The sequence below is a fragment of the Palaemon carinicauda genome, chromosome 2, assembly GCF_036898095.1.
Source record: "Palaemon carinicauda isolate YSFRI2023 chromosome 2, ASM3689809v2, whole genome shotgun sequence".
Taxonomy (NCBI): domain Eukaryota; kingdom Metazoa; phylum Arthropoda; class Malacostraca; order Decapoda; family Palaemonidae; genus Palaemon; species Palaemon carinicauda.
This window is the reverse complement of record NC_090726.1, coordinates 149411478-149435582: the sequence shown is the minus strand read 5'-3', so window position 1 is coordinate 149435582 and position 24105 is coordinate 149411478. Positions and strand designations below refer to the sequence as shown.

At 41.3% G+C, this 24105-nt stretch overlaps 1 protein-coding gene across 1 annotated transcript in view; it reads left to right on the top strand.

Moving 5' to 3' along the window:
- The window catches only part of LOC137627780 (transcription factor E2F5-like), an 87830-nt gene extending 65619 nt beyond the window's left edge, over positions 1–22211 (top strand). Inside the window, exons 5-9 of the mRNA XM_068359105.1 lie at positions 6820–6978; positions 7285–7432; positions 7567–7683; positions 19348–19404; positions 19670–22211. Of these exons, the coding sequence (XP_068215206.1) occupies positions 6820–6978; positions 7285–7432; positions 7567–7683; positions 19348–19404; positions 19670–19800 (612 nt within the window). The 3' untranslated portion in view covers positions 19801–22211. The remainder of the gene's footprint in view (positions 1–6819; positions 6979–7284; positions 7433–7566; positions 7684–19347; positions 19405–19669) is intronic.
- The last annotated feature ends 1894 nt before the right edge of the window (positions 22212–24105 follow it).

The following is a 24105-nucleotide window of genomic DNA, read 5'->3' as shown; positions in this document are numbered from 1 at the left end:
TAGTACGGTCCAGGTCGTCATCATCAAGTTATTCATACATACAAGGGTAGGCAGGCCTGCAACACCTTTAAGGCCTAAATTTAACTCCAAAGAATGTTAAGGAGTCCAAAGGACCTAAAGGAGGAATTACGGCCTGCAATAAAAAAGAAAAGACGCTTACGAAAACTCCTAACTAACTAAACTATCGCACTATAATCAAAGATAAATAATAAACTTTCTATCATTCATGATCGCGCCTAACAAAAATAAATAAAACAGTACTTACTCCGATACAAGAAAAATCACTTCACAGCCGGCTGTCGAAGAACAAAACAAACAACCGACTCCTGATACAGTCAAATAGCAAATCCTTTCGCCCAAGACATTCATTACCGCCCTAACCTAGCTAAAAATGTAAACAACAACCTCAAATATACCGACAGTCTTTCCCACTACAAACAATCATTCGCTAACTACCCTTGTTCTTCGGCGCACACCGCGGACACACAAACACACACACACGCACACACAAACACGCACGCACGCACACACACCCATACACATTCTCTCACGCGCGCGATCTAGCAAAACTAAAGCAAATTAAATTTCTCTCTCTCTCTCTCTCTCTCTCTCTCTCTCTCTCTCTCTCTCTCTCTCTCTCTCTCTCTCTCTCTCTCTCTCTCTCTCTCTCTTTGACAAAACTAAAACAAATAAACTCTCTCTCTCTCTCTCTCTCTCTCTCTCTCTCTCTCTCTCTCTCTCTCTCTCTCTATATATATATATATATATATATATATATATATATATATATTTGACAAAGCTAAAGCAAATAAAATATCTCTCTAGTTAACAAAACTAAATAACTCTCTCTTTTAAATGGATAAAACAAATGATATACCAAGAATTTAGAATACGACGCAACGGAGAACATAGATACACAATGGGGGGACTCCTTTGTAGGAATATATAAAGAAAAAGGGCTAAATGTATACTGCATAGAAAATTTTACCAAATGGAACTCCACAACCTACGTGGTTCAACAGAGAAATAGCCAATGCAATAAGAAGCAAAGGCAGGAAACATAAATCAATGGATCCACAGCCTTCAATTCATGAAATTTCCGAACACAAGAAGTTAAGGCGAAAAGTAGATAAACTAGCTAGAAAGACCATGATCAATGAAAAGAAAAGAGTGGTTTCAGCTCGGAAAGAAAACCCAAAAGATTTTTTTGTGTATGTCAATAGTAGAAAGCTAATAAAAAACATTAGTCCTTTAAGAGAGACTGAGGGTAAGCTTATAACAAATGATTTGGAAAAAGCCAAACTGATGAATGCATATTTCTCAATTGTATTCACTAGGTAATTATCAGTGACCCTCCCTAAACCAGCTATCAAATATGAAGGTCCAAAATCATTACATCACCTTTACAATGGATGATGTCAAAAAGAAAATAAAAGGACTCAGTAAGTCTAAGGCATCAGGTCCAGATGATATTCATCCAAGAGAGATTATAGAACTTTTACAAAATGTTCCGACAGACAACCAACGAAAAGATGGAAACTAGGCAATGTTCCCCCAATCTACAAGAAGGGACAAAAAGAGAGAGAGAGAGGCAACTACACATCTGTGTGTCTAACTCCAGTTCCTTGCCAAAAATTTTAATCTTAGTAGATTCAATAGTAGAACATATAGAGAAAAAGTCTTCTGATAGACATTCAACATGGCTTTAGACGAGAGATGTGTGACAAATCTTTTGGAATTTTTCTAAATGTTTAGCATTTATGGCAAAAGCAGGGCAATAGATATCATATACCTAGACTTTCAAAAGGCTTTTGAGAAAGTTTCTCATAGAAAATTAATGGTCAAAATTAGAGCACTAGGCATAATTGACGAGCCAGCGGAGTGGATCGAAGATTGGCTAACAAACAGAAAACGGAATTGTAATCAACGGAGAAATCTTCAGAGTGGGCAGCAGTTACAAGTGGAGTAACTCAAGGATCTGTCCTTGGCCCATTGCCATTTCTGATCTACATTAACGACATATAGATTTAGGATTAGATAGTAGAATAACCAAATTTGCTGACAATACTAAACTAGGCAGAAATGCTGTGATCTCAGAAGACGTAGAAGACTCGAAAGAGGAACTAATGGAACTAGGAGAATGGTCCTAAAAATGGCAAATGCCTTTCAACTGTGGGAAATTTAAAGTCATGCACATAGGTTATAGTAACCCACAATTAGATCACTCATTGCTGGGTAATGAAATAAAAAGTGTGGATCAGGAGGAAGATCTCAGTATTATTATCAGCAAGGATTTGAAGTTCACCAAACAACATAAAAGCTGAAAAGAAATCACAAACTAATAGGCTACATAAAGAGATAATTCAAAAAGAGAAACAAAGACACTGCACTACAACTATACATCACTAGTAAGACCCAATTTAGAATATGGAGTTGAATTTTGGGCTCCAAGTATTCAGAAGGATATAGATAGACTGGAACCAGTGCAAGCTACGGCCACCAAACTAGTTCCAACACTAAGGCAATTTGGATGTAGAAGACGGAGGATGGAACGTTTGAACTTATTTGATGTAAAGACTCGATGACTAAAGGGACAGTTAATAGATGCATTCAAAATTCTTCAAAGAATAACAAAAGTAGATTACAACAATCTATTCATACTTAGCACAAATCATTCTTGAGGTAATGAATACAAACTGGAATTGAAAAGATACACCATGACTCAATGTGGCATTTTCTTTACATAAAAAATAGCAAAAACTTTGAATAGACTTCCAGCGGATGTAGTGAACAGTAACATGGTAAACGAGTTCAAGAATAAGTTAGACAAGATCATTAAACTAAATCGCTCTACCAAAGAGCAAATGGAGTCTCCGCGGATGGACTTGAAATTTTAGTCTTGGAGACATCCGAAATCTTTGTAACTCATTGTAACACAGTTTCTCTACTTCTACTTTGCTTAAATCTATGTTCTATCGTAGGCTGGGATTGAAACGTCATTCGATTTTGTCAGCTGATGTGTAGCTATAGCTGACAGCATAACGTATATGTACTGAAAGATGTCTAAAATAATTCTGGTTTTTGATGTTATCTGAACTTTGTTTAATAATTTTTTTACTTTTCTGTTATCAATTCAAGATTTATTTTAACTGATTGCTTTTATTTTAGGTTTATTTTCAGTCGTTTTCAAGGTTATGACAGTATCACGATTATGCTCACATAATTAGCAGTATTGTTGATATGAGTTTGTTCCCTATCACATAATCATTGAAGAAAAGAAGACCAATGTAAACAAAGATATTGAATGTAAATATTGGTAAATGTAACAACAAAGTTTATTTTATACTATCGCAAAAGAATTTTAATAACTTAATATTCTATTTAACCTTAGAAAATCTCTTTTATACTATCTTAGGAGAGCAAGCCAAATGCACAAATGAAGAGCCTGCGATGTACTGTAAATATGCTAAATTATTAACATCCTCATTTACAAGCATGGATGTACATTTATTTGTAAAATTAAGTTACTTTTTCCCGTACTAAATTAAAAACTAAAATTTATTTGTTTGAAACTTTAAATGTATTCTTATTAACCATATATTATTCAAATTGCATTTATAAATAAAATACAAAACTGGGAATAGTTATTTGGGGTTTAGCCGAGTGACTTGAAAATTCGACAAGTTGTTTTTCAACTCGTCACCTCTCTTGGACACACTTACTGACGTAAAGTGGGGTATTCCTGTATTGTAGTCTTACTGTACACTTACTGAAATGTGTTCATTCATTAACACAATACTTATACTGTGATAGAAACCAAGTAAAAACCATATTAGGCAATGGGCAGTGATTTGGTTGGTTAGGGAGTTAACCTACCCTAGGGCAACAAGTAATTGCTTATTCTTGGGTTTTGCATTTGTCTGTGTTACCTAACCCCTGTGAATAAGGGCAACTGGCTGTATATTTATAAAATAGTAAAATTTCTAAAGAAAAGCTCTCCTGAATGATAAGAACTCGCACCTAATCGGATACTGTATAGATGTGTTGTAAGTAAAATAATACTGATATTGAGTTTCTATATATACATATTAAAGTTACTTACAAATTTCTAGAATAAGGCAACACCAAAACTGTTAGGAAGCCATAGCAGCAAATGGTAATTTGCCAGAAGAGACATAAAACTGTAAGACACCATCAGTAAAATTGAACAATTGCCTATCTGCCTTCTGTAAGAGGTTCAGAAGGAGTACCTATATGCAATGAATTAATATGCTCAACTTTTCCTCCTTCTTTGGATATGTTAGGCTTTTCAGCTGCTGCTGAAGTTGGCACCAGAGGACATAGATGTCTTGATCATGTAAGCAATTGCTTTATTCTCTGGTAAAGAATGGAAAATAGAAGAGGCAAATTCCTTTCTCAGAAAGGAATTGGGGTCTCCTTTCATATAACAGGAAAAGTCTCAGTCCTGTCTGTCAGGTTTGGTCATAGATGTGTACATGTTAATAGATGGACTATTAGAGCCTATGCTAGTGTGGACTGGGACAGAAGAGGATATCAGGTAATCATTAGAAGGACTTAGGACTGTTGAGTTATACCTGGTTCAAATTTGGTCACAATGTGTTGATGAACATTTGAAACAAATTCCATAAATTGAGACGTTAGCCTTCATTTGAGTAAAAAGGCATGTAATTCTTGATTCAAGAAACTAATGTCTGATTTGTACTCTGATTTTAATGCATTTGGCTCAAATTGGAAGCATCCCTGCCTGGCATTCGCCAGACTGGGGTTCAAGTCCCTCTCAAACTTGATAGTTTCTTTAGTGTCTGTCACCTCACCATCCGTGTGAGCTAAGGATAGGGTGTTTGGAGGTGCCTATAGGTCTACTTGCTGAGTCATCAGAGATGGGGGAGAACTGGTACATGATTGACAGAACCCTGATATGAAACTGCACTGGTACAAGTACTAATCTCTTTTTCTGTATACTTAACACTTCTATCTTATCATTAGGAATAACTGCACACTACATCAATTCAGCATGATAACGTTTACCGTATCATGCTAGAGAGAGAATATAAGGGTCAAATCTCATTGGAAAAAGCCTATATTTGGAGTAGCTCTCATAATGTTCTTCAGCAAACTTTAAGAGCATACTAAAGAACTAAGGTTACAAAAACAAATCATATGTCGTGATTGGGGAATATAAATCCCAAAAAAAGAAATTAGTTGCAGCGAGTGACAGAGATAATGAAGAAAGTGGTGGGGGTCAGCATGTTTTAGGTCTGAAATCGTCGTCGGCGCCCACTCGTGTCCGAGTATTGGGTTCTGTCGTTAGCCATCAGCCTCCTATCAGAAGAAGGGTGGAGGAAACGACAGAATGCCAGTAGCTGGGTATATTGTTTTGGGTTGTCGTGGCTTTGCAACGGCCACGCACACACACTTGGCCCACATCGTTTTCACCGCGGCTCAAGACAAATGAGACAGGCGGCTTCTCCGATGTTGGTTGCATCGGGCTGCCGGGTTCTTGTTATGTCAAGGCCCGCCTTGTTGCCTGCCCGACAGGCATTGCCCTCTTTCGCCGGCGCTGGGAAGCTCCGCCGTTGGGGTCTTGTTTGGTTTGGTTTGGTTTGATTTTGGAGTTTTCCTTCTCCTAGCCTTTGCCTATCTGAAATAAAGAAGAAGGCCTCTAGGGGTCCAGTCTTGGTCTGGTCTCTCAGAACTGGCCTTAGCGGTATGGTTGAGCCTGCCAGGGTGGATAAACTACCCCACCGCCATTGCCCACCCCATCATTGAGACACTCAAGCCCCTCTACTGCAGCAAAGAGCTGGACCATCAGGGGGTAAGGTCTGAAATAGACTGGTCTTGAATGGAGATAACTATCGTACATGTGGGGCAGTTCTCTTTTTATTGTTGAGGACTCTCTTCACAAAGATATTATCTATGGCATATGAAAATTAGCTAATTATTGCTATAATGTTGATAAATTTTAATTGTTAATTTTGATATGTGTGCTGTCAAAGACCTTTGGAGGTATCGAAAGTCAACTTCAGAAGACAAACAATTATAAATGTAAGTATGAGTTTGGAGGAAGGGAATGCAGAATTTGTGTATGTGAGTAAGGTAATTTATGTAGAAATTTGTATTGTGATTCTTCAATTTTATTAATTGTCAGAAATTTTTGTTAAACATGGTTCACATATTTAACATGCAAGCATAGGAGAATAAATAATGAATGAAATTGTTCATATAAAAGATAAAAAAAAAAATTAGCAAACTACAGTACAGTATTATGGAATCTCTTTCCATAGAATAGTGGGTCCTTTGCATTCTTTATGTATATGAAGAGATGGAAAAGGCATATACATTATACTATAGTGGTACCTTGGAAATCAAAAATATACGGAAATATTATAGAAAGGATATCCCTAGATATCTTGTAAAGGATTTCATTCATTTACAATATATACTGTATGAAAATGTTATGTTACTCATATTTTGCATCAAAGCAGATTGGATGGGGTACCCTTGGGTAACAAAGGGAATTGTGCTCTTTGGAATCTGGATCCTCATCCTGCCAGGTGGTACAGAAGGGGATTTATCCTCATTTGTGGAGTATTTAGAGGTTTTACTCTCACACTTAGAGGCTATTGTTAATTAATTGGTTTGTGTATGAAAATTATAAGAACTATTTGTGTTAGGGCCTTTTGGTAATGCTTTATTTTTGTTAGATAACATTCAACTTGTGTAGTAGTTTACAGAAACTAATAAAAAAAAAAATGGTCAGAATACTATATATGAATAGAAGACATAATATCTTTATAGGTTCCACCTCCAGCCATCCCATTAAAACAAGAAAATTCCCCAAAAGGCATCAAAAGAACCGCCTCTCCAATACCTAATTTGCCTACATCACGTAACCGTAACACCCCCCAGAAAGGCACCACAGCCCACACACCTGCACGCAGTCCTTCACACCCTGAGGTAATTTTTCAGCAATGCAAGCCATTTTCAGTCTTAAGTTTTTCTGTTTTATGCATTTACTTGTTTGTTGATGTATGTAGCATTTCATACATCGCATACTACAGTATATTTAACTTTTTTATTAATACAGTAGTACAGTATAGTACTTAATTTTCCTTGTGTAATTTTGATAGCATTATTATAAATTAAAAATTGGTATCATGAAATCATTTTTGGAAGTATAATGTAACAGTAATTGATACAGAATTATGTATTTCCCCTTCTGAAGAATGTGTTATATATAGTACTGAATATATCATTTGGTAGGGAGGAGATGTTGCAGAAACAGTATCAGTGTCTAGACGCGTACCACGAAAGGCATCAGCTGGTGTAAGTAGTGCCACAGAAGCACTGGCACCCAGGAGAGCTCGTAAGAGACAAGAACAAGCTGTATCAACATTGATTTCACAACCATGTGAGTTCGTTTATATAGTTTAGCAAGAAATTTCATTTTTTTTTCTAACATGATCATTGTAATTGAAAACTTTATTCTACTGAATTTAGGTATCAAATTTGCTCCTGCTCTATAAAATGTTTCTCCCCATATAGGTGATGTTGTTGTTAAGCAAGAAAAACTAGATGAAATGGTTCCATCAGTAGTCAACATCAAACAGGAACAGTTTGAAGAATCCCTAACATCCAATCCAATGTTATCACATGCAGGAGGTATGTTCCTCACTAGTCAGTATTTATTTTCATACTTGAGTTTAATTATAGTTCTAACTACCTTGACAATGTTTTTTGTACAAAAGTGGACTATATCTTTTCTATTATCACCTTTACTGTGCATAATAAAGTTTCATTCTAGTCAAATCTAAAATTAGGTCTAATGTTATTAAATGCCATCCAGTTCTTTCCACCACTTGCTTAATTAACTTATTTTCCATTAAATTTTTACAGTACTTCATAATCATAGGCTGAGTAACCTTTGCTCCTAAATGCTTGAAAGGGTTAGCTTTGCAGATTCCAATAGGTTTGAAATGCTCCTTTTCTTTGTCAGTTAGTTTTTTTTCCTAACTACTTTCTCATATTATTTACTGTTGGTCTAATGACATATCAAAATTTAATTTGTTCCGTAACCGAAATACAAACCACGCTATTTACATTGGGTTTACCTTTTAGCGCAGCTGAAATGACGAGCCAATAGTTTTAACGAGGGTTAATTACCCCTGCGCTAGTTAGCGGGGGTAGGGGAAGGGTAGCTTGCTATCCCTCCCCCCCCCCCCACACACACACACACACCGGTGATTTGCTTCACTTCACTTTTGGCTCGGCGATGAACAGACGTGTCTGTCCATCGTCCTCGTTGACAGCCTTTAATCTTTTTTCTGCTTTTTCTCTACAGCTTTTGTGTGTGTTTGAAGTTAACTACCTTTATCTTTGCTATGTGTACGTGCCCTGGTATTGCCGGCCGCCCTTGTGGGACCTTTATGTCGGCCTTGGATACGGATCCTCACACCCTTTGCCCGCAGTGTCGGGGCCGATGGTGTGACCAGGATGTGTAGGGAGTGGTCTGCCTCCCAGTGGGAGAGGTTTGGCCGCCGGCGTAAGAAGTCCAAGAGAGACCGTTCTCCTTCGAGGGTTGCCTTGAAGGAGGAAGGTTCTCGGGACTCTTCTTTCGTCGCCCAAACCTCCTCCGAAGCTCCCCCTCGTCCGGCTCCTAAGGAGAGTCGGCCGAGTGGTAGCGCAGGCCCTAGTTCTGTTTCCCGACCTTGGGTGGGGGGAGAGGGCATCGCCTCCCATAGCGGGGCGGTTCCCCCTCCTCCTGGGGAGGTTATTGATAATTCATTGTCTAATGATGATCTTTTACAGATTTGGGCTTCCCTGGGGCTTAAGGGCTTGCCCTCCAGGGTTGCCCTGATTGACCTTGTCTCGTTGGGGGCCGCCGTTAAGCAGTCGCCGGCGGTAGCAGAGGTAGACCCTCTGTCTATCGTCGACGTCGTGGTGGCAGAGGCCTCCGACGGGGCGGGGCAATCCTCTGCAGGTGCAGTTGAGGATGTTGGTGCTGACGGCTCTCCTCTCCCTTCCGTACATCCTTCGAAGGGGGAAGTGAGTCCTACGGGCTCGTCTGCTGTCCAGCTTCCCTTGACTGAGACTCCCCTTCGGAGGACTGATGGTCCTGATGATCTTCCCCGTGGCCGCCTTCGCCGTAAGGCTCACCGTCCGCTGCGTCGCAAGGGCCTCCCATCCCCTTATAAGGGGGTTAAGAGGCGCCTTTTTGGATCTTCTTCCTCCGAAGGGGACTCTCCTCGTCGTATTCAGCCTACTGCTCCAGCTCCTTTGGACCTCTCTGCTAGAACTTCACCTTCTGGGGACCTCGTCACCCGACGGGCAACGGTTCCTTCGGGGCAAAGGGATTCTTCCCTTTCACGTGCAGCGTTAGCGCACAGGCGCTCTCCTGCTCGTCAGCGCTTGCCTGTTCGCCGGTGCTCTCCTGAGGTTCGCCCTCCTTCTCGCCAGCGCTCTCCTGAGGACATCCTCCATCCTGTGGTTCCTGAAGAGCGCTCAGCGCGCCAGCGTTCCCCTGCTCGCCCTTCTACAGTGTTAGCGCACAGGCGCTCTCCTGCTCGTCAGCGCTCTTCTGATCGTCAGCGCTCTCCCGTTCGTCAGCGCTCTTTTGAGGATCATCACCATCTTGCTCACCAGCGCTCCCCTGTGGTCTCTGAAATTCCTGCAGTCCCTGTTGGGCACCCTGCGCGCCATCAGTCTCCTGAGCTCTCTCGCGATCCTCATCTTGTTTCTACTCAGCATCGTCCGCGTTCTCCAGCGCGTGTTTCTAAAGCACATGTTCGCCCACGCGCCTACGCTCTTCCTGTTCCTGTACGTGAACGCGCCGCGCCAACTGTTCCTTCACAGGATTTCACGCGTCGCCCTCTTGCTCGCCAGCGTTCACAGGCGATCCTACTATCGCCTGCTCGTCAGCGTTCTCCTACGCGTCAACGATCACCTGATCATCGGCGATCTCCGGACCGCCCGCGTGACTTACAGCCTGCGCGCACGTGGTCTCCGTGTCGTCGGCCAGAGATTCTGGAAGGACATGGTTCGCCCTCGCGCGATCATTCACCTGCGCGCTATCGCTCGCCAACGCGTCACCATGCGACAACGCGCCATCGCTCACCTGCGTGCCAGCGTTCGCCAGCTGACCACCGATCGCCTGCTCGCAATCGCTCTCCCTCGCCCTACAGGTCTCCTGACCTACGTCGCCAGCGATCTTCGGAGCGTTCTCACTCGCCCACGCGGCAACGCGTTCCCTCGCCACCGCGCCAACGCATTCATTTGCCGGCTCGGCCACGCGCTCGTTCGCCTGTACGCCCTCGCGCCCGCGCGACCATCGTTTGCGGCAAATTTCGCAGCCAGTGATAGCAGCAGGAACGCGTGTTTCCAGACAGCGCTCTGGATCGCCTCCATCTAAACGCAGGACTGTTGTGCAGGACAGGGAAGACACTGCAGAGAGGTTAGTGCGTCTTTCTTCCCCCCCTTCTTTTCAGGCAGGTACAGTGGTGTCCACTCCGAAGGATCGCCCAAGCCCTTTCCCTCCAGCGAGGATTTCGGACTCTGTGTCCGTGGAGCAACAGACTTGGTTTGGTCCTCTGATGCGGGCGTTAGTGAGGGTAATGAAACCAGCACTCGCCGATCAGGGCAACAAACCAACGGCTGCCTCTCCTACGCTGAAGAGAAAGAGAGGAGTGGACTTCGTGGTGACTTCCCCAGGGCGAAGTTGGTTCCCAAGAGGTCTGTCATGAAGGCCCCTTCTCCTGCTTGAGCGTTTTCTCCTTCTCCCGTGGACGAGGCTTTTCCGTTCTCGGGTGAGTTCAGTGAAGCGGTAGTCTTCCCCTCGGCACCAAGGGGGGAGCCTTCTCTTCATGGAGGAGAGTCGTCTCGTGCGAAAGGGGCTCTTCGAACCTCTTTGTTGGGATCCTGTATCTCTCCCAGGAGGGAATCCAAGGACTCCAAGACCATCCCAAAATCTTCTTCGAGGATTCGCCAGGAACCCGCGGCTCCCCGGGGGAACGTCCACGTTTCACTCCAGGAAGAGATTCCGGGGATAGGAGACTTAGCTGCCAGCCCGCAAGGAGGAGATCAGCAGGAATCTGAACATGCCTTCTGGCAGGTCTTGAGCCTGATGAGGCAACTCAATGGGCTTATGGACCCCGTGAAGGCAAGGACACTATCTTGGACGAAGTGTTCGACGTTCGGAAGGCCCCCAAGTCCAGTGCGGCTCTGCCCTGGTCTCGGGGTCTGAAGAGTGCCAGAGCCAGGGCCAACGCCCAGATCGCGATTCTTGCCTCCTCCAGTCGTTCCTTTGTCGGGAACAAGCTCATCCCTCCTCCTCGTCTTCAGCAGAGGAGGTATTTTGAGATCTTGGGTGAGTCCAGTCTCGCTCTTCCTCTCCATCACTCCGTGGAGGAGCTGGCGAAAGGAGTTCCCCTTGAGAAGCTCTCTGCCCGGCAGGTGTCGTTCTCGGCGGCAGAGATCCTGAGCCATGAAAAGGTCGCGAAGTGTGCCATGCAGGCCACTTCGTGGCTGGATTTTTGGCTGGGAACTCTGGGCATCCTATTGCGCTCCGAGGACTTGTCTAAGGAGACCAATAGGAAGGCCCTGGAGACCTCCTTACTCTCGGGCACCCGCTCCATCGAGTTTTTGGCGCACCAGGTCACCACCCTGTGGGCCAACTCGGTGTTGAAGCGGCGCGATGCGGTGACCGAGAGATTCCATCCGAAGGTCCCCGTCGTGGATGTGTGTGGGCTCAGACATGCTTCCCTTCTTGGGGAGAACCTGTTTGAGCCACAGGACATGGAGCGAATGGCTGAGAGGTGGAGGAAATCCAGCACGGACTCCCTCCTCCATAGGGCCCTTACAGCTCGGCCCTATAAGCCTCCAGCTCCGCCGCAACAGCAGCAGCAGCCTCGTAAGGCTCCGAAGCAGGCACCGGCAGTTAAGAAAGTGGTGTCTAAGCCCCAGCCCTTTCCAGCCAAGGTCAAGAGGGGCGGCAAGTCCTCCAGGGGAGGCAAGACTCCAAGGGGTAGCGGCCGCGGCCGCAAGCCCTAGGGGTGGCAGCCCCCCTGCGTGTCCACCTGTGGGGGGATGCCTACAGCGTTGCGTCCGTAGGTGGCAGCAACACGGGGCCGATGCTTGGACGGTCTCAGTGATCGGCCAAGGCTATCGCGTCCCGTTCACAATATCTCAACCTCCCCTGACAGCGAATCCAGTGTCGTTGAGCTCCTATGCCACGGGGTCGGCAAAGGGGCTGGCCCTTCGGGCCGAAGTCGAGACCATGCTAGAGAAGGGTGCTCTCCAGGAGGTCGTCGACGGCTCCCCAGGCTTCTTCAGTCGACTCTTTCTTTTAAAGAAGGCGTCTGGAGGCTGGAGACCTGTCATCGATCTCTCGGCTCTGAACGGGTTTGTCAAGCAAACCCGGTTCAGCATGGAGACAGCAGACTGTCAGACTTGCGGTGAGACCACAAGACTTCATGTGCACACTGGATCTAAAGGACACGTACTTCCAGATCCCAATCCATCCGTCTTCCAGGAAGTACCTGAGATTCTGCCTAGACGACAAGATCTACCAGTTCAAGGTGCTGTGTTTCGGTCTCTCTACAGCTCCCCAGGTGTTCACCAGTGTTCACCCTGATTTCATCTTGGGCGCACAGGAACGGCATTCGTCTCCTTCGTTATCTGGACGATTGGCTGATCCTAGCAGACTCGGAGTCGACCCTTTTTCGGCACCGAGACAGGCTTCTGGATCTTTGCCAGGATCTGGGGATCGTGGTAAACCTCGAGAAGTCCTCTCTGCAGCCGTCCCAATGACTGGTTTATCTAGGCATGCTGATAGACACCAATCTCCACAAAGCCTTTCCATCAGACGACCGGATAGCAAGGCTGAGGAGGGTGGCGGAACCCTTCCTCAGGCGAGAAGAGCTCCCCGCCCAGTCGTGGTTGCGTCTCTTAGGTCACCTATCCTCCCTGGCTCGTCTGGATCCAAACAGCCGCCTCAGGATGAGATCCCTACAGTGGCGGCTCAAGTCCCGGTGGAATCTAGGATCAGAGTCTCCGGACATTCTGATCCCGATGGGGTCTTTGGAACAGACGGACTTGCGGTGGTGGCTGGTCGACGAGAACCTGCGGAAGGGAGTGAGTCTTCTCATCCTCCCCCCGGAATTGACTCTGTTTTCGGACGCGTCAAAAGAAGGGTGGGGGGCACCAGCGAAGGTCCTCTGAGGGAGTCTACCAAGCAAAGTGGAGAGTCTTTTGTGGTTGGTGTCGTGGGAGGGGTATCTCTCCACTCGATGCCACTATTTCAGCAATAGCGGACTTCCTCGTTTACCTGCGGGAAGAAAGGCGCCTTTCTGTCTCGGCAGTGAAAGGCTATCGCTCAGCCTTAAGCTTGGCCTTCAGGCTGAAGGGCGTGGATATTTCTTCCTCGCTAGAACTCTCTTTACTCATACGTAGCTATGAGCTTACCTGCCCCCAGTCGGAAGTGGGACCTCCTCCTTGGAACGTGGTTCGAGTCCTCAGGGCTCTTAAGAGACCTCCCTTCAAACCATTACGCCAGGCCTCCGATCGCCACCTGTCTTGGAAGACGGCTTTCCTACTCGCTTTGGCTTCGGCCAAGCGGGTTAGTGAACTTCATGGTCTCGTACGACATCGCCCATTCAAGGGGATGGGGGGAGGTAACGTTCAGGTTCGTCCCTGAGTTTGTAGCCAAGACTCAGAATCCTGGAGTGCCGGATCCTCGGTTCGACTCTTTCAGGATCGCGAGTCTCCGTTCTGTACCAAGCGACCCAGACCAGCTGCTACTACGTCCAGTGAGGTGTCTGAGGCACTACTTGAAGAGAACGGCCAAATCGAGCACACAATCTGTAATACTGTCCAACCTTAAAACAACTAATGATGATAGTAAGTTAGTTTTCATACCCCACCTAAATTTTAGGGAGATACTGGTCATGTGTCCACTAAATGTATGGAAATTACGCAAAGTCCCAGGTACATTAATGATTATCCTTACTTTCCAGGATGCTGATGTACCTTTCCCTATTATTATTGAAAATGAAATAATTAAAGTTTGACCATTCAAGCAAAAGCCACTGCAATGTTTTAAATGTGGACACCCATCTAAATTTTGCAGAAATGAAAAAGTGTGGTATTTGCTCCAAATCTTACCATGGAGAATGTGCACTTGGGGCCAGGTGTTTAACTTGAAACTCGAATCACAAATCTACAGGCAAGAGCTGCGAGCTATATAAGTTGGAAGAAGCTGCCCTCAACAGATCTAATTTAGAGCATAAAAGTGTGGGACATGCCAAAAGACTTATTAAATAAATCAAATAGCTATGCCAAGACATTAAAATCAAACCCACTTAGTACCGCCAATAGTTCTAGAAAAAGAAATATACCATCTGATAAAATGCTGAATAACAAGGTAAGCATATTACCTTCTGAGGCTTTGCCACGGTGTATTAACACTGGGGAATTGCCCATCTCTGTACAGCTTTCGTCTCCCATTACAAAAAATAGTACAAACCTCTTTCAGGCCATGTCCTTGCCTGATTTGATGGAGATTCCACTTAAAACAAACTTACCTGATGCACCTGTGGTGGGAAAGCTGCAAAAACCTAGAATCTCACTATCTATTAATCTTAAAAGAGAGAGACCTCCATCTCTCTTAACCCCCCCCCCCCCCCTTTAGAAACATTAAAGTTATGATATCAATTAAATTTTGATGTTTTGTCTGTTGATGTTTCTAATGAACTGGAAGATAACTTGAATAAATCAAAAATTCAAGTTGAGGTCCACCATCCTCCTCAACAAATACAGTAGGGTCCCGAAATTTGCGAGAATTTGGTCGATCAATGACCTCGTATAAATGGAAAATCGCATATTTCGAAACACACAACTAACAGAAATAATTCCATTGGGGCCATGGCAACCAGCAACTTGCCTATTCAAACGTGTTCACTACCCATTTCCAATACTTTCTATGTACTATACTGCATTCTTTTTTATATCTAATCGTTCTTGTAAATAAATCAAACATTTAATATGCTTTAAAGTTCTAATAACTTGAAAAAAGGTTAAAATCAAAACCAGGATGGGTGTAAACACCGTATATTTCCCGTTATTACACCACCCAAAATACAGACAAATTTTAATGTTTGTCATATCTATTGTATAAGACAGCTGGTGAATAGCAAAACCATCACTCTATAGACTAGCTTTTGTTGTATCATTGAAAATCCAGAATTATCAAAATAAAGGCGATTTTATATCAAGCGTTTCCTAAACACGCCAAAAAGCACAATAAAAAACGACAACCAATGTTTTGTTTACGTTCATCTCTGATCATAACAAAGGAACAGACGCATTTACACATCTGTGTATAGGTTAGTTTTTGCATCAACAGCAATCTTACCAAGTATTGATTATATGTTGATTTTGTTATTACCAATGTTTTACTTAATTTTTCTTAGAACTTCCAAATAAATGGAATGAATGCCTTTTATTTAATGTTTTTCTTTATGACGCCGCCTGAAACGTAAACCTTCCATTGGTTTACTGTACGCTCCATCTTCGATCATAATAAACAAACGAAGGCATTAAACACGCATAATCAAAGTGATAAAAAATATTGAAAGCTTTTAGTAAATATGTTATTACAACTATTATTTAATGTATCTATATAAATTCCTACATACGTAGCAAAGCAGGAAAACTATTTTTTTCTTTTTGCGTTTAATCAACAATAACAGACTGCCGCTAATGACTGAATGATAATTTACGATAATTCTAAACTGTTACTAAAGATGATTGTCCATTCCGTATCCAAAATACTTTTCCTAACTTTAGTTATAAGTCAACTTGTACCCACTTCAATTATGAAACCATCTAAAAAAAAAAAAAAAAAAGTAAGAGAAGAAGCAAGTACTAGGCCGATTTTTAAAGTTATCGAACAATTAAGTTACCGCTATAACGTTCGATGTGACAGAGATGGTGCGAGATTGGAGAAAGTAAGGAAAATTGAATCATGATTGATTTTCAATGTAACTGAAACTTTGTGAAGCAACAAAGATTTCATTTGTTAGTAAGATAGAGGTAAGGAATGAGAGGTAGTGAAAAGTAGCCCACAGAGAGAGAGAGAGTTGTTTTAAATGTAATAAACAAAAAAATATGATAGGTTATAACACATTGGTGCTTATGTAATATCAACTGTATAGATGGTTTGAATAAGTTAAGAAATGGTATAAACAATATTTCGTATGCGCATGTTCTTGAGACTGGCAGCTAGACGTCAGCTGATCTGATCACAGCCAAAAGTAAAACAAAAAGAAGTCAACAATACTCGATTTTTAAAACACCTGAAATTTAAAAACATAAGTACACACTTTCTTAATGTGCAATTAACTATTTAAAGAGTAGCAATTTTCTAGAATAAAATAATGTTTCCCCCAAAAATAGTGGTTTGCTGATGAAATCGGATGCCGTATTTAATGAAAAAAGTCTGCGAAGTCGTGAATCTGCGATGGTCGAACCGCGAAGTAGCGAGGGCTCACTGTATCCTATTCCTTGTAATTATTTCATACCTTCAATTAAGAATTATATAATAATTGGCAATAGTATTGGTATAGTTTAGTTGAAAATAAGATTAGAGAAATAAGTAATGTTATATCCCCTTGGAGGTATAACGGTATGCCCCAAAAGTGGGAGACTACTCTTTGTCGTCCCTGCATTAGTCATACTCGGATGACACATGAATTTCTGCTTTCTGGCCACCATCAACCATATTGCGACGAATGTTTGATATCCTTGACAGTGAAGCATTTGTTGACTGAATGTCCTACTTGTAGCACAGAAAGATATAGATATTTGTTTGAGACTCGAGGCGAGGATGGCAGGTTCATCCTTACCAAGATTCTTTGACATGATGTTTCGTACAACACTAGCGGCATTTCTAGGTTTATTTCAGAAGCAGGTCTTCTGAAAGATGTTTAATTTTTGTAATGACATCTTTGTTTTTATGGTTTTAATTAAATATTCTTTTATTCTTTATTTATAATGAGCGATATCGGCGTTGATGACCTTCGATGTCAGGATACCAGAAAACCTAAAATCAATTAATTATTTGTAGTTTTCCCTAACGATAAACCTTGAGCCCTAGATAAAAATTTGGCACGCCATCACCTATCCCCCTGTAAGTCCTGCCTGCAATCAAAAGTGATGAGACAACACAGGTGTGTGTGAGCGGGTTAGCTGGTCGTCCCGTCCCCCCCCCCCCCCCCCCCCCCCCCCCCCGCTAACTAGTGATGGAGTAGTTACACCTCGCTAAGAGTCTTATGGGTAATCTTCCAGCTTTACCAAAAGTATATCCCAAATAAAGAGCTCAAGGTTTGTCTTGTTAGGAAAATACAAATTATTTTTAAATTTATCACATTTGGAAACAGTTTAACTTTGGTGAGCTTGTAGAAATGTATGTATCTGAATGTTTATACTAGAAGTCAATGGGAATACACACTTGAATGAACGAATTTTCACTTAACAAACCTTTCATCAGGAATGGAATTACTTCGTTAAACCCCTCTTTATATGAATGAGTTTTGTTCCTAAAGAAAAAAGTGGTTTTCCTTGGAAACACAATTTGAGACATGACAGATAAATGTTCTAGTCAAAAATGCAATAATCTTAGAATTTCCTAAATTCTGGGCGGATGTCGAGTCTTGCTCCCTAAGACTGATCAGCAGTATTCATCTTTATGCAAGAATCGAGGGTGGTAGAGAGTGGTAATCAGTGTACTTGTCCTTTACACCTAATTTCATAGTTTACTCTCAAATACCAGGTGGCCTAGACCATTCTGATACAGTATGTCATTTGGTGTCCATGTCCTTACTTTACTCAGTAATAAAGGTGCTCTTTTATGTCAATTGAGGGCCTAATGTAATATATTTGTATTGAAACAAAACTTACAGAGTTACTGTACTAGATCCTTGGTATGTAACTCTTAAATCTTCAACAAGTGCTCTGTGGGAACTTTCAGGTACACGTTGCTAATCTTTGATATCAAGCAATTCCACTTGAATTATAATTCGGACGTGTGAGAGGTTTTTGGATGAAATATGCTAAATTTTTGTATCAGGGAATTAGTTCTTTCTGACAAACCCACATTTAACAAATAACATTTCCAGATAGCACAAGAAGTAAGAAAGGCAGTTGATGGCTACCTAAGGGTCCATGCTGTGCTTGTATTGCACTACTGTATTATTTTCTGTCTGGAAAAATTTAGGTCTAGTGATTGATGGGTCTTTATGACAAAAGATATATATATATATATATATATATATATATATATATATATATATATATATATATATATATATATATATATATATATATATATATATATATATATATATAATCTCATATGAATTGCTGTAATTGTTTTATGAAAATAAAATGTGCAAATATTTTTGAAAAATTGTTGAATTTCTCATATTTTATGGGTTCTTTATTGGATTCAAGATACTGTATAATGTTAAAAAGTGATTATGTAGAAAATTTTCTGCCTTGGGTTGGTTATTTCATACAATTTCCAATTCAATTAGACTTTTGTGTTCCACCTGGTAATTATAGAATGTTAATTTTTTGGGACTGAAAATTTTTAGTACAATTTTTTTTTTTAATAATAATTAGCCTTTTTTTACCATGCTTTTGACTTCATCCTAGTTATAATATTTCTGACTGGTGAAGGCCAGACTGGGGTTCGAGTCCGTCTCAAACTCATTAGTTTCTTTAGTCGTTGCATTCTCACCATCCTTGTGAGCTTAGAAGGGGGTGTTTTTGGGGAGCCTATAGGTCATTCTGCCGAGTCATTAGCAGCCATTGCCTGGCCATCCTCGGTCCTAGTTTGGGTGGAGGGGCCGCTTGGGCGCTGATCATGTGTGTATATGGTCAGTCTCTAGGTCATTGTTCTGTTTGATAGGGCAATGTCACTGTCCCTTACCTCTGCCATTCATGAGCAGCCTTTAAACCTTTAAACTAGCCATGCAACAACCATAATTGGAAGGCAGGATACTATAAACTCAAGGATTCCAACAAGGAAAAATAGCCCAAAAAATAAAGGAAACAAAGATGATCTATTAGTAAAAAATGTAAAGCATTTTAAAAATGGTAACAACACTTAGGCTTGCTGCTGAGTGTTTTTGTGACATTGGAGGAAAAAAAATTAATGTGAATATTATTGGAACTAAATATATATTGCATACTATGAAACCTTCAGAATTTTAAAGAAACACTTGAAAGGTGTAAGGAAAAGTAAGATGAATTTAAATTTTCTTTTTCCAGATGCTATGCTGTCAACCCTAGGGGAAAATATTATCGAGGACTTGATATCTGCAGAAAGTAAGTTTCTGTGCTGTTAGGTCTTATCGCCTTTCATCTATCTGTTGAGCAAAGTAACTTAAATTTGGGGATAATTAATCACAAATGTATACATATAATTGTTCTGATAAATTGAATGTGGCCATATATATTGCTGTTATGAAACAAAAATCTCAAAATCTTGGCTATGAATTAACTGAATATAAAGATTATATATATATATGTATGTATGTATGTATTACATTATTAGGGGATTATTTTCAGTTAAATTTTTCTTTTATTACAGTGTTTGCTCCATTGCTGCAGTTGAGTCCACCACCATCTGATCGTGATTATATGTTTAATTTAGATGAGACTGAAGGAGTTTGTGACTTTTTTGATGTTCCTATTTTAAGTGAACTAGGTGCTGATTTATAGTAGTGACATCAATTAGTTTATAAACTGACACTAAAGTGACATGGAAAAAATCCAGATGTGAGTCTCTCTCTCTCTCTCTCTCTCTCTCTCTCTCTCTCTCTCTCTCTCTCTCTCTCTCTCTCTCTCTCTCTCTCTCTCTCTCTCAAAATAAGTTGAAAAGAGCTAAGAATATAGAACCAGAAGACAGTACTACAATATATTGTTGATTAATTAATTTTTGTGATCGAGTCATGGATTTCAGTTCCAGAATTTTGTATAGTTTTGGGAAAAATTTTTTCTTTACAGTCTATTCTTTCTGAGTTATCGTAAACCATAGTAGGTTAGGATCTATATCTTTAGTAACTGGAAACTAGTTTTGTTCCTATTCCTATTGTTTCTTAAATTTTCCTGTTATACATGTGATTTATTTTTACCCTTTCCCAAAAAATCAAGTCTAAATTTGTTATTGTTCAGGTTTGTTGGTGTATTTTCTTGGAAGTAAAGTTTACAAGTAGATAAATGATGTAGATCTCTGTTATATACTAATGAAAGTAAATGGACGTGTCACAAAAACAGGAATTGAAAACTTTTCTCTTTTTTTTTTCTTTACTAAGAAAGATTCTCAGTTATATTAATACTCCTAGTTACCATTAATCTTTTCTTAAGTCAGACAATCCTTTAGTATGTAATCTCACACCAAATAATCAGTCTTATCTATATTACCATATCAACCTCTCATCCTTGGCATTAGCATTAACGGTACCCTTATTGCTTTAAAAGTCATGTTGTTTGTGAGAGTTTTATTTATCACTGACTTATCCTAGTGGATGTCATGCTTAATGCTGTGAAGTGATAGTTATTTTTCTAACTTTTACCTGCTTTGACCCTGTCTTCTGTTTTACTGGACTTGTAATATATTTGATCTTTGCCAGTATGTTTCAATTTTCTTCAGTTAATTTCTTTATCTTTAAGTATGTGCCATGTATTTCTATATTGCTCTTCAAGTACCACTAATCTGTCATGAACACCTTTTAGAATGTGTGCGATATTTAATATTGCTGTTTAACATTGATAAATTACTTAAGGATATGTTTTGACAACTGAAATCCATGGTTGTGTAACATTTTTTCCCATTTTTATCCACACACTTTAACAACAACACTAGGAAGTAATTGCATAAATTTCTTTTTACTGTCTGTATGATTTAGCCTCTGAATTCAATAGTAAGTTCAAAGTCTCTACCTCTGTTCCAAAGATCTCTTTACTTGATATCTTCAGTTTTCATTTTATAAAGATTATTTTTTTTTTCTGAAGCATTATGCCAATGAAAGGGTTACTTCATCTCTGTAAGTATACTGTAGTTTCATTTGTCTATATTGCAGTAATGATCTTGTTTTGTAGTGTAAGGAAGGTATTAGTGTGATTGAGTATTTTATGAATGTTATACAGTTAGTACAAAATCCTTTCTTAATTCTCCATCAGCCCTTTGAGTTTTTTTTTATTGTTGGTGTTTACTGGGCAAACTAAGAATGATTTTAATTCTGTAGTAATAACATCATTTTAAGTTAATGATTAAAGCTGGGATGAAAGAAAGAATAGCTATTTATTTCATGATGCTCTTCACAGTAATACAGAAATGTTTATGTCTGGAAATCTTTATGCAAGAATTTGAATATGAATAACTACTATCAAATATATCTTATGCATCAGTGGCAACATCATTTTGTATTTTTGGAAATATTTACGTTTCAAAATGTGTTATTTGAAAATATGTTCATGTTGGTTGGGAATTTGTTAGGATTATATAATTTTTTGTTTTGTTTAGATATTCATTGGTGTACATGTTACATTGGTATTGGAAATTGTTTATTGAAATGAACCATTGACACTCTATGGAAAGAATTATGTTTTAGCAAGGGAACATATTCTCTCTCTCTCTCTCTCTCTCATATATTGTGTTTTTTTACACTGTATTCAATTCAAGCATAAACCCAGACTTAAATCAAGTTCCAATGTTTTCAGATATAGGCATTATTATCCTTCTTTATTTATGCTCTACTTGTCACAAACCAAACATGTAGTGATTTATGTTTCTAAGCTGAAGAGAGAAATTGTCATATTAAGGGTGTAGTGTTAATGACCAATCGAAGAATATTCTGTATTTCACTTTGTCAGATGATGATGTATGAGAATTCAAAGAAAGAGTCAATTTGTCCTGTATTTTGAATATCTCATAATAAAGGGGGTATCTTGGTAACAGAAAAGCTAATCCACTTGGTGATACAAACTCTAGTCGTTTTCAGTTAACACCTTTCAAGTGTAAGTACATATACCTTAAATGAAGCCAGTTTAATGTTTTGCATTGTTAAGGCAATTATTAAACTAGTTGATTTCAGTGTGATAAGTAAATAAATCTTAGATAAATCTGATAAGAGTGGTAATTATTGGAATAGTGGAAAGATGTTTGTGTGGCTGAAGATGCTGTTAGTTTTGTCATGAAGTGATAGTTAATTTTAGTTATACATGTACAGTATTTAAAAGCTAGATGTTTGATTAATAGTAAGAAAGCAAATTTTTTTGTGCACGCTTACATAGCAAGGGATAAAACACTTGATCCCAGCTTATTGCAGTAATAAGGAATAATTACAATGTACTCACTTCCTAATACATCAGTAAACAAATGGTCGAAGAGCAGGGCAGTTTTTTTATATACAATATATATATATATTTTATATAAGTTATCAGTTATTGATTGTTGAATTTACATTTATTCACATTTATATGTGAGTAGTAAGGTCTGATGTATTCAGCAAGTTGAGAGTATAGTAAAAGCTACAGTTTGTTCCGTAACCGAAATACAAACCACGCTATTTACAAAGGGTTATTACTTTTAGCGTAGCTGAAATGGCGAGCCATTAGAATTTAACGAGGGTGTATTACCCCCGCGCTAGTTAGCGGGGGGGGTAGGGGAGTGGTAGCTAGCTACCCCTCCTCCCCCTCACACACAGGTGAATACCCACTTTCACTTTTGGCTCGGACTGTGACAGACGTCTCTGTCTTGGTCCTCGCTTGGCAGCCATTGTCTGTTTTGTCTTTACTTAATCGCTTACTTTTCTTTTACTCAATATATATGTAAACATGTTTTCATGTTTGTATATATATTTGAGTATAGAAATAAGTAAGTTTCCTTTTCAGATGTGTGTGTGTAGTGTACGATATCTACGTGGAGGCCTCGGCAGTTAGGCCACCACGGCCTAATTTTATGGGTTGCGATCGAGTTTGACTTCGGTCTTTCTCTCTCTCTCTCTCTTGAGGTCGTTCACCCTTTTACTATGTTTTACTACGCCCTTGTAGCTTCCTTCCCGTGTGGGTGGGGTTGCTACGCCGTATATTTTGTCTCAATTAGTTTATGAATCTAATTGTAGTTGTTAATTTTTCAGGTCTTCCCGACGGACAGCGGTCTTCCCGACGGACAGCGGTCTTCCCGACGGACAGCGGTCTTCCGACGGACAGCGGTCTTCCGACGGACATCAGTCTTCCGACGGACATCAGTCTCCCGGCGGACAACGATCCCTTCGGGGCAAAGGGTTGCTCCCACGGGGGTTCTTCCCTTGCGTGTCAGGGTTTCCCTGCGCGCCCTTCTGTTCGTCAGCGCTCTCCTGTTCGTCAGCGCTTTCAAGATGATCTTCCCTGCGGTTCCTGTTACGTGCCCTGTGCGCCCACGTTCGCCCTCGCGATCTAGAACTTCGGTTCAGGTCGGGGTCAAGGACTCTTCTTCTTTGCGCAGGCTTCCACGCGTAGCCTTCTGCTCGTCAGCGATCGTCAGCGATCATCAGCTCGTCAGCGATCATCAGCTCGTCAGCGATCATCAACTCGCCAGCGATCGTCAGCTCGTCAGCGATCTCCGGATCGCCCACGTGTGTTACAGCTGGCACGCCAACGTTCTCCAACACTTCTGAAGGAACATGGTTCGCCAGCTACTAGCTCAACTGCGGATGCTGATCGCCATCGCGCGACCCTCAACTGCGGATGCTGATCGCCATCGCGCGACCCTCAACTGCGGATGCTGATCGCCATCGCGCGACCCTCAACTGCGGATGCTGATCGCCATCGCGCGACCCTCAACTGCGGATGCTGATCGCCATCGCGCGACCCTCAACTGCGGATGCTGATCGCCATCGCGCGACCCTCAACTGCAGATGCTGATCGCCATCGCGCGACCCTCAACTGCGGATGCTGATCGCCATCGCGCGACCCTCAGATGCTGATCGCCATCGCGCGACCCTCAACTGCGGATGCTGATCGCCATCGCGCGACCCTCAACTG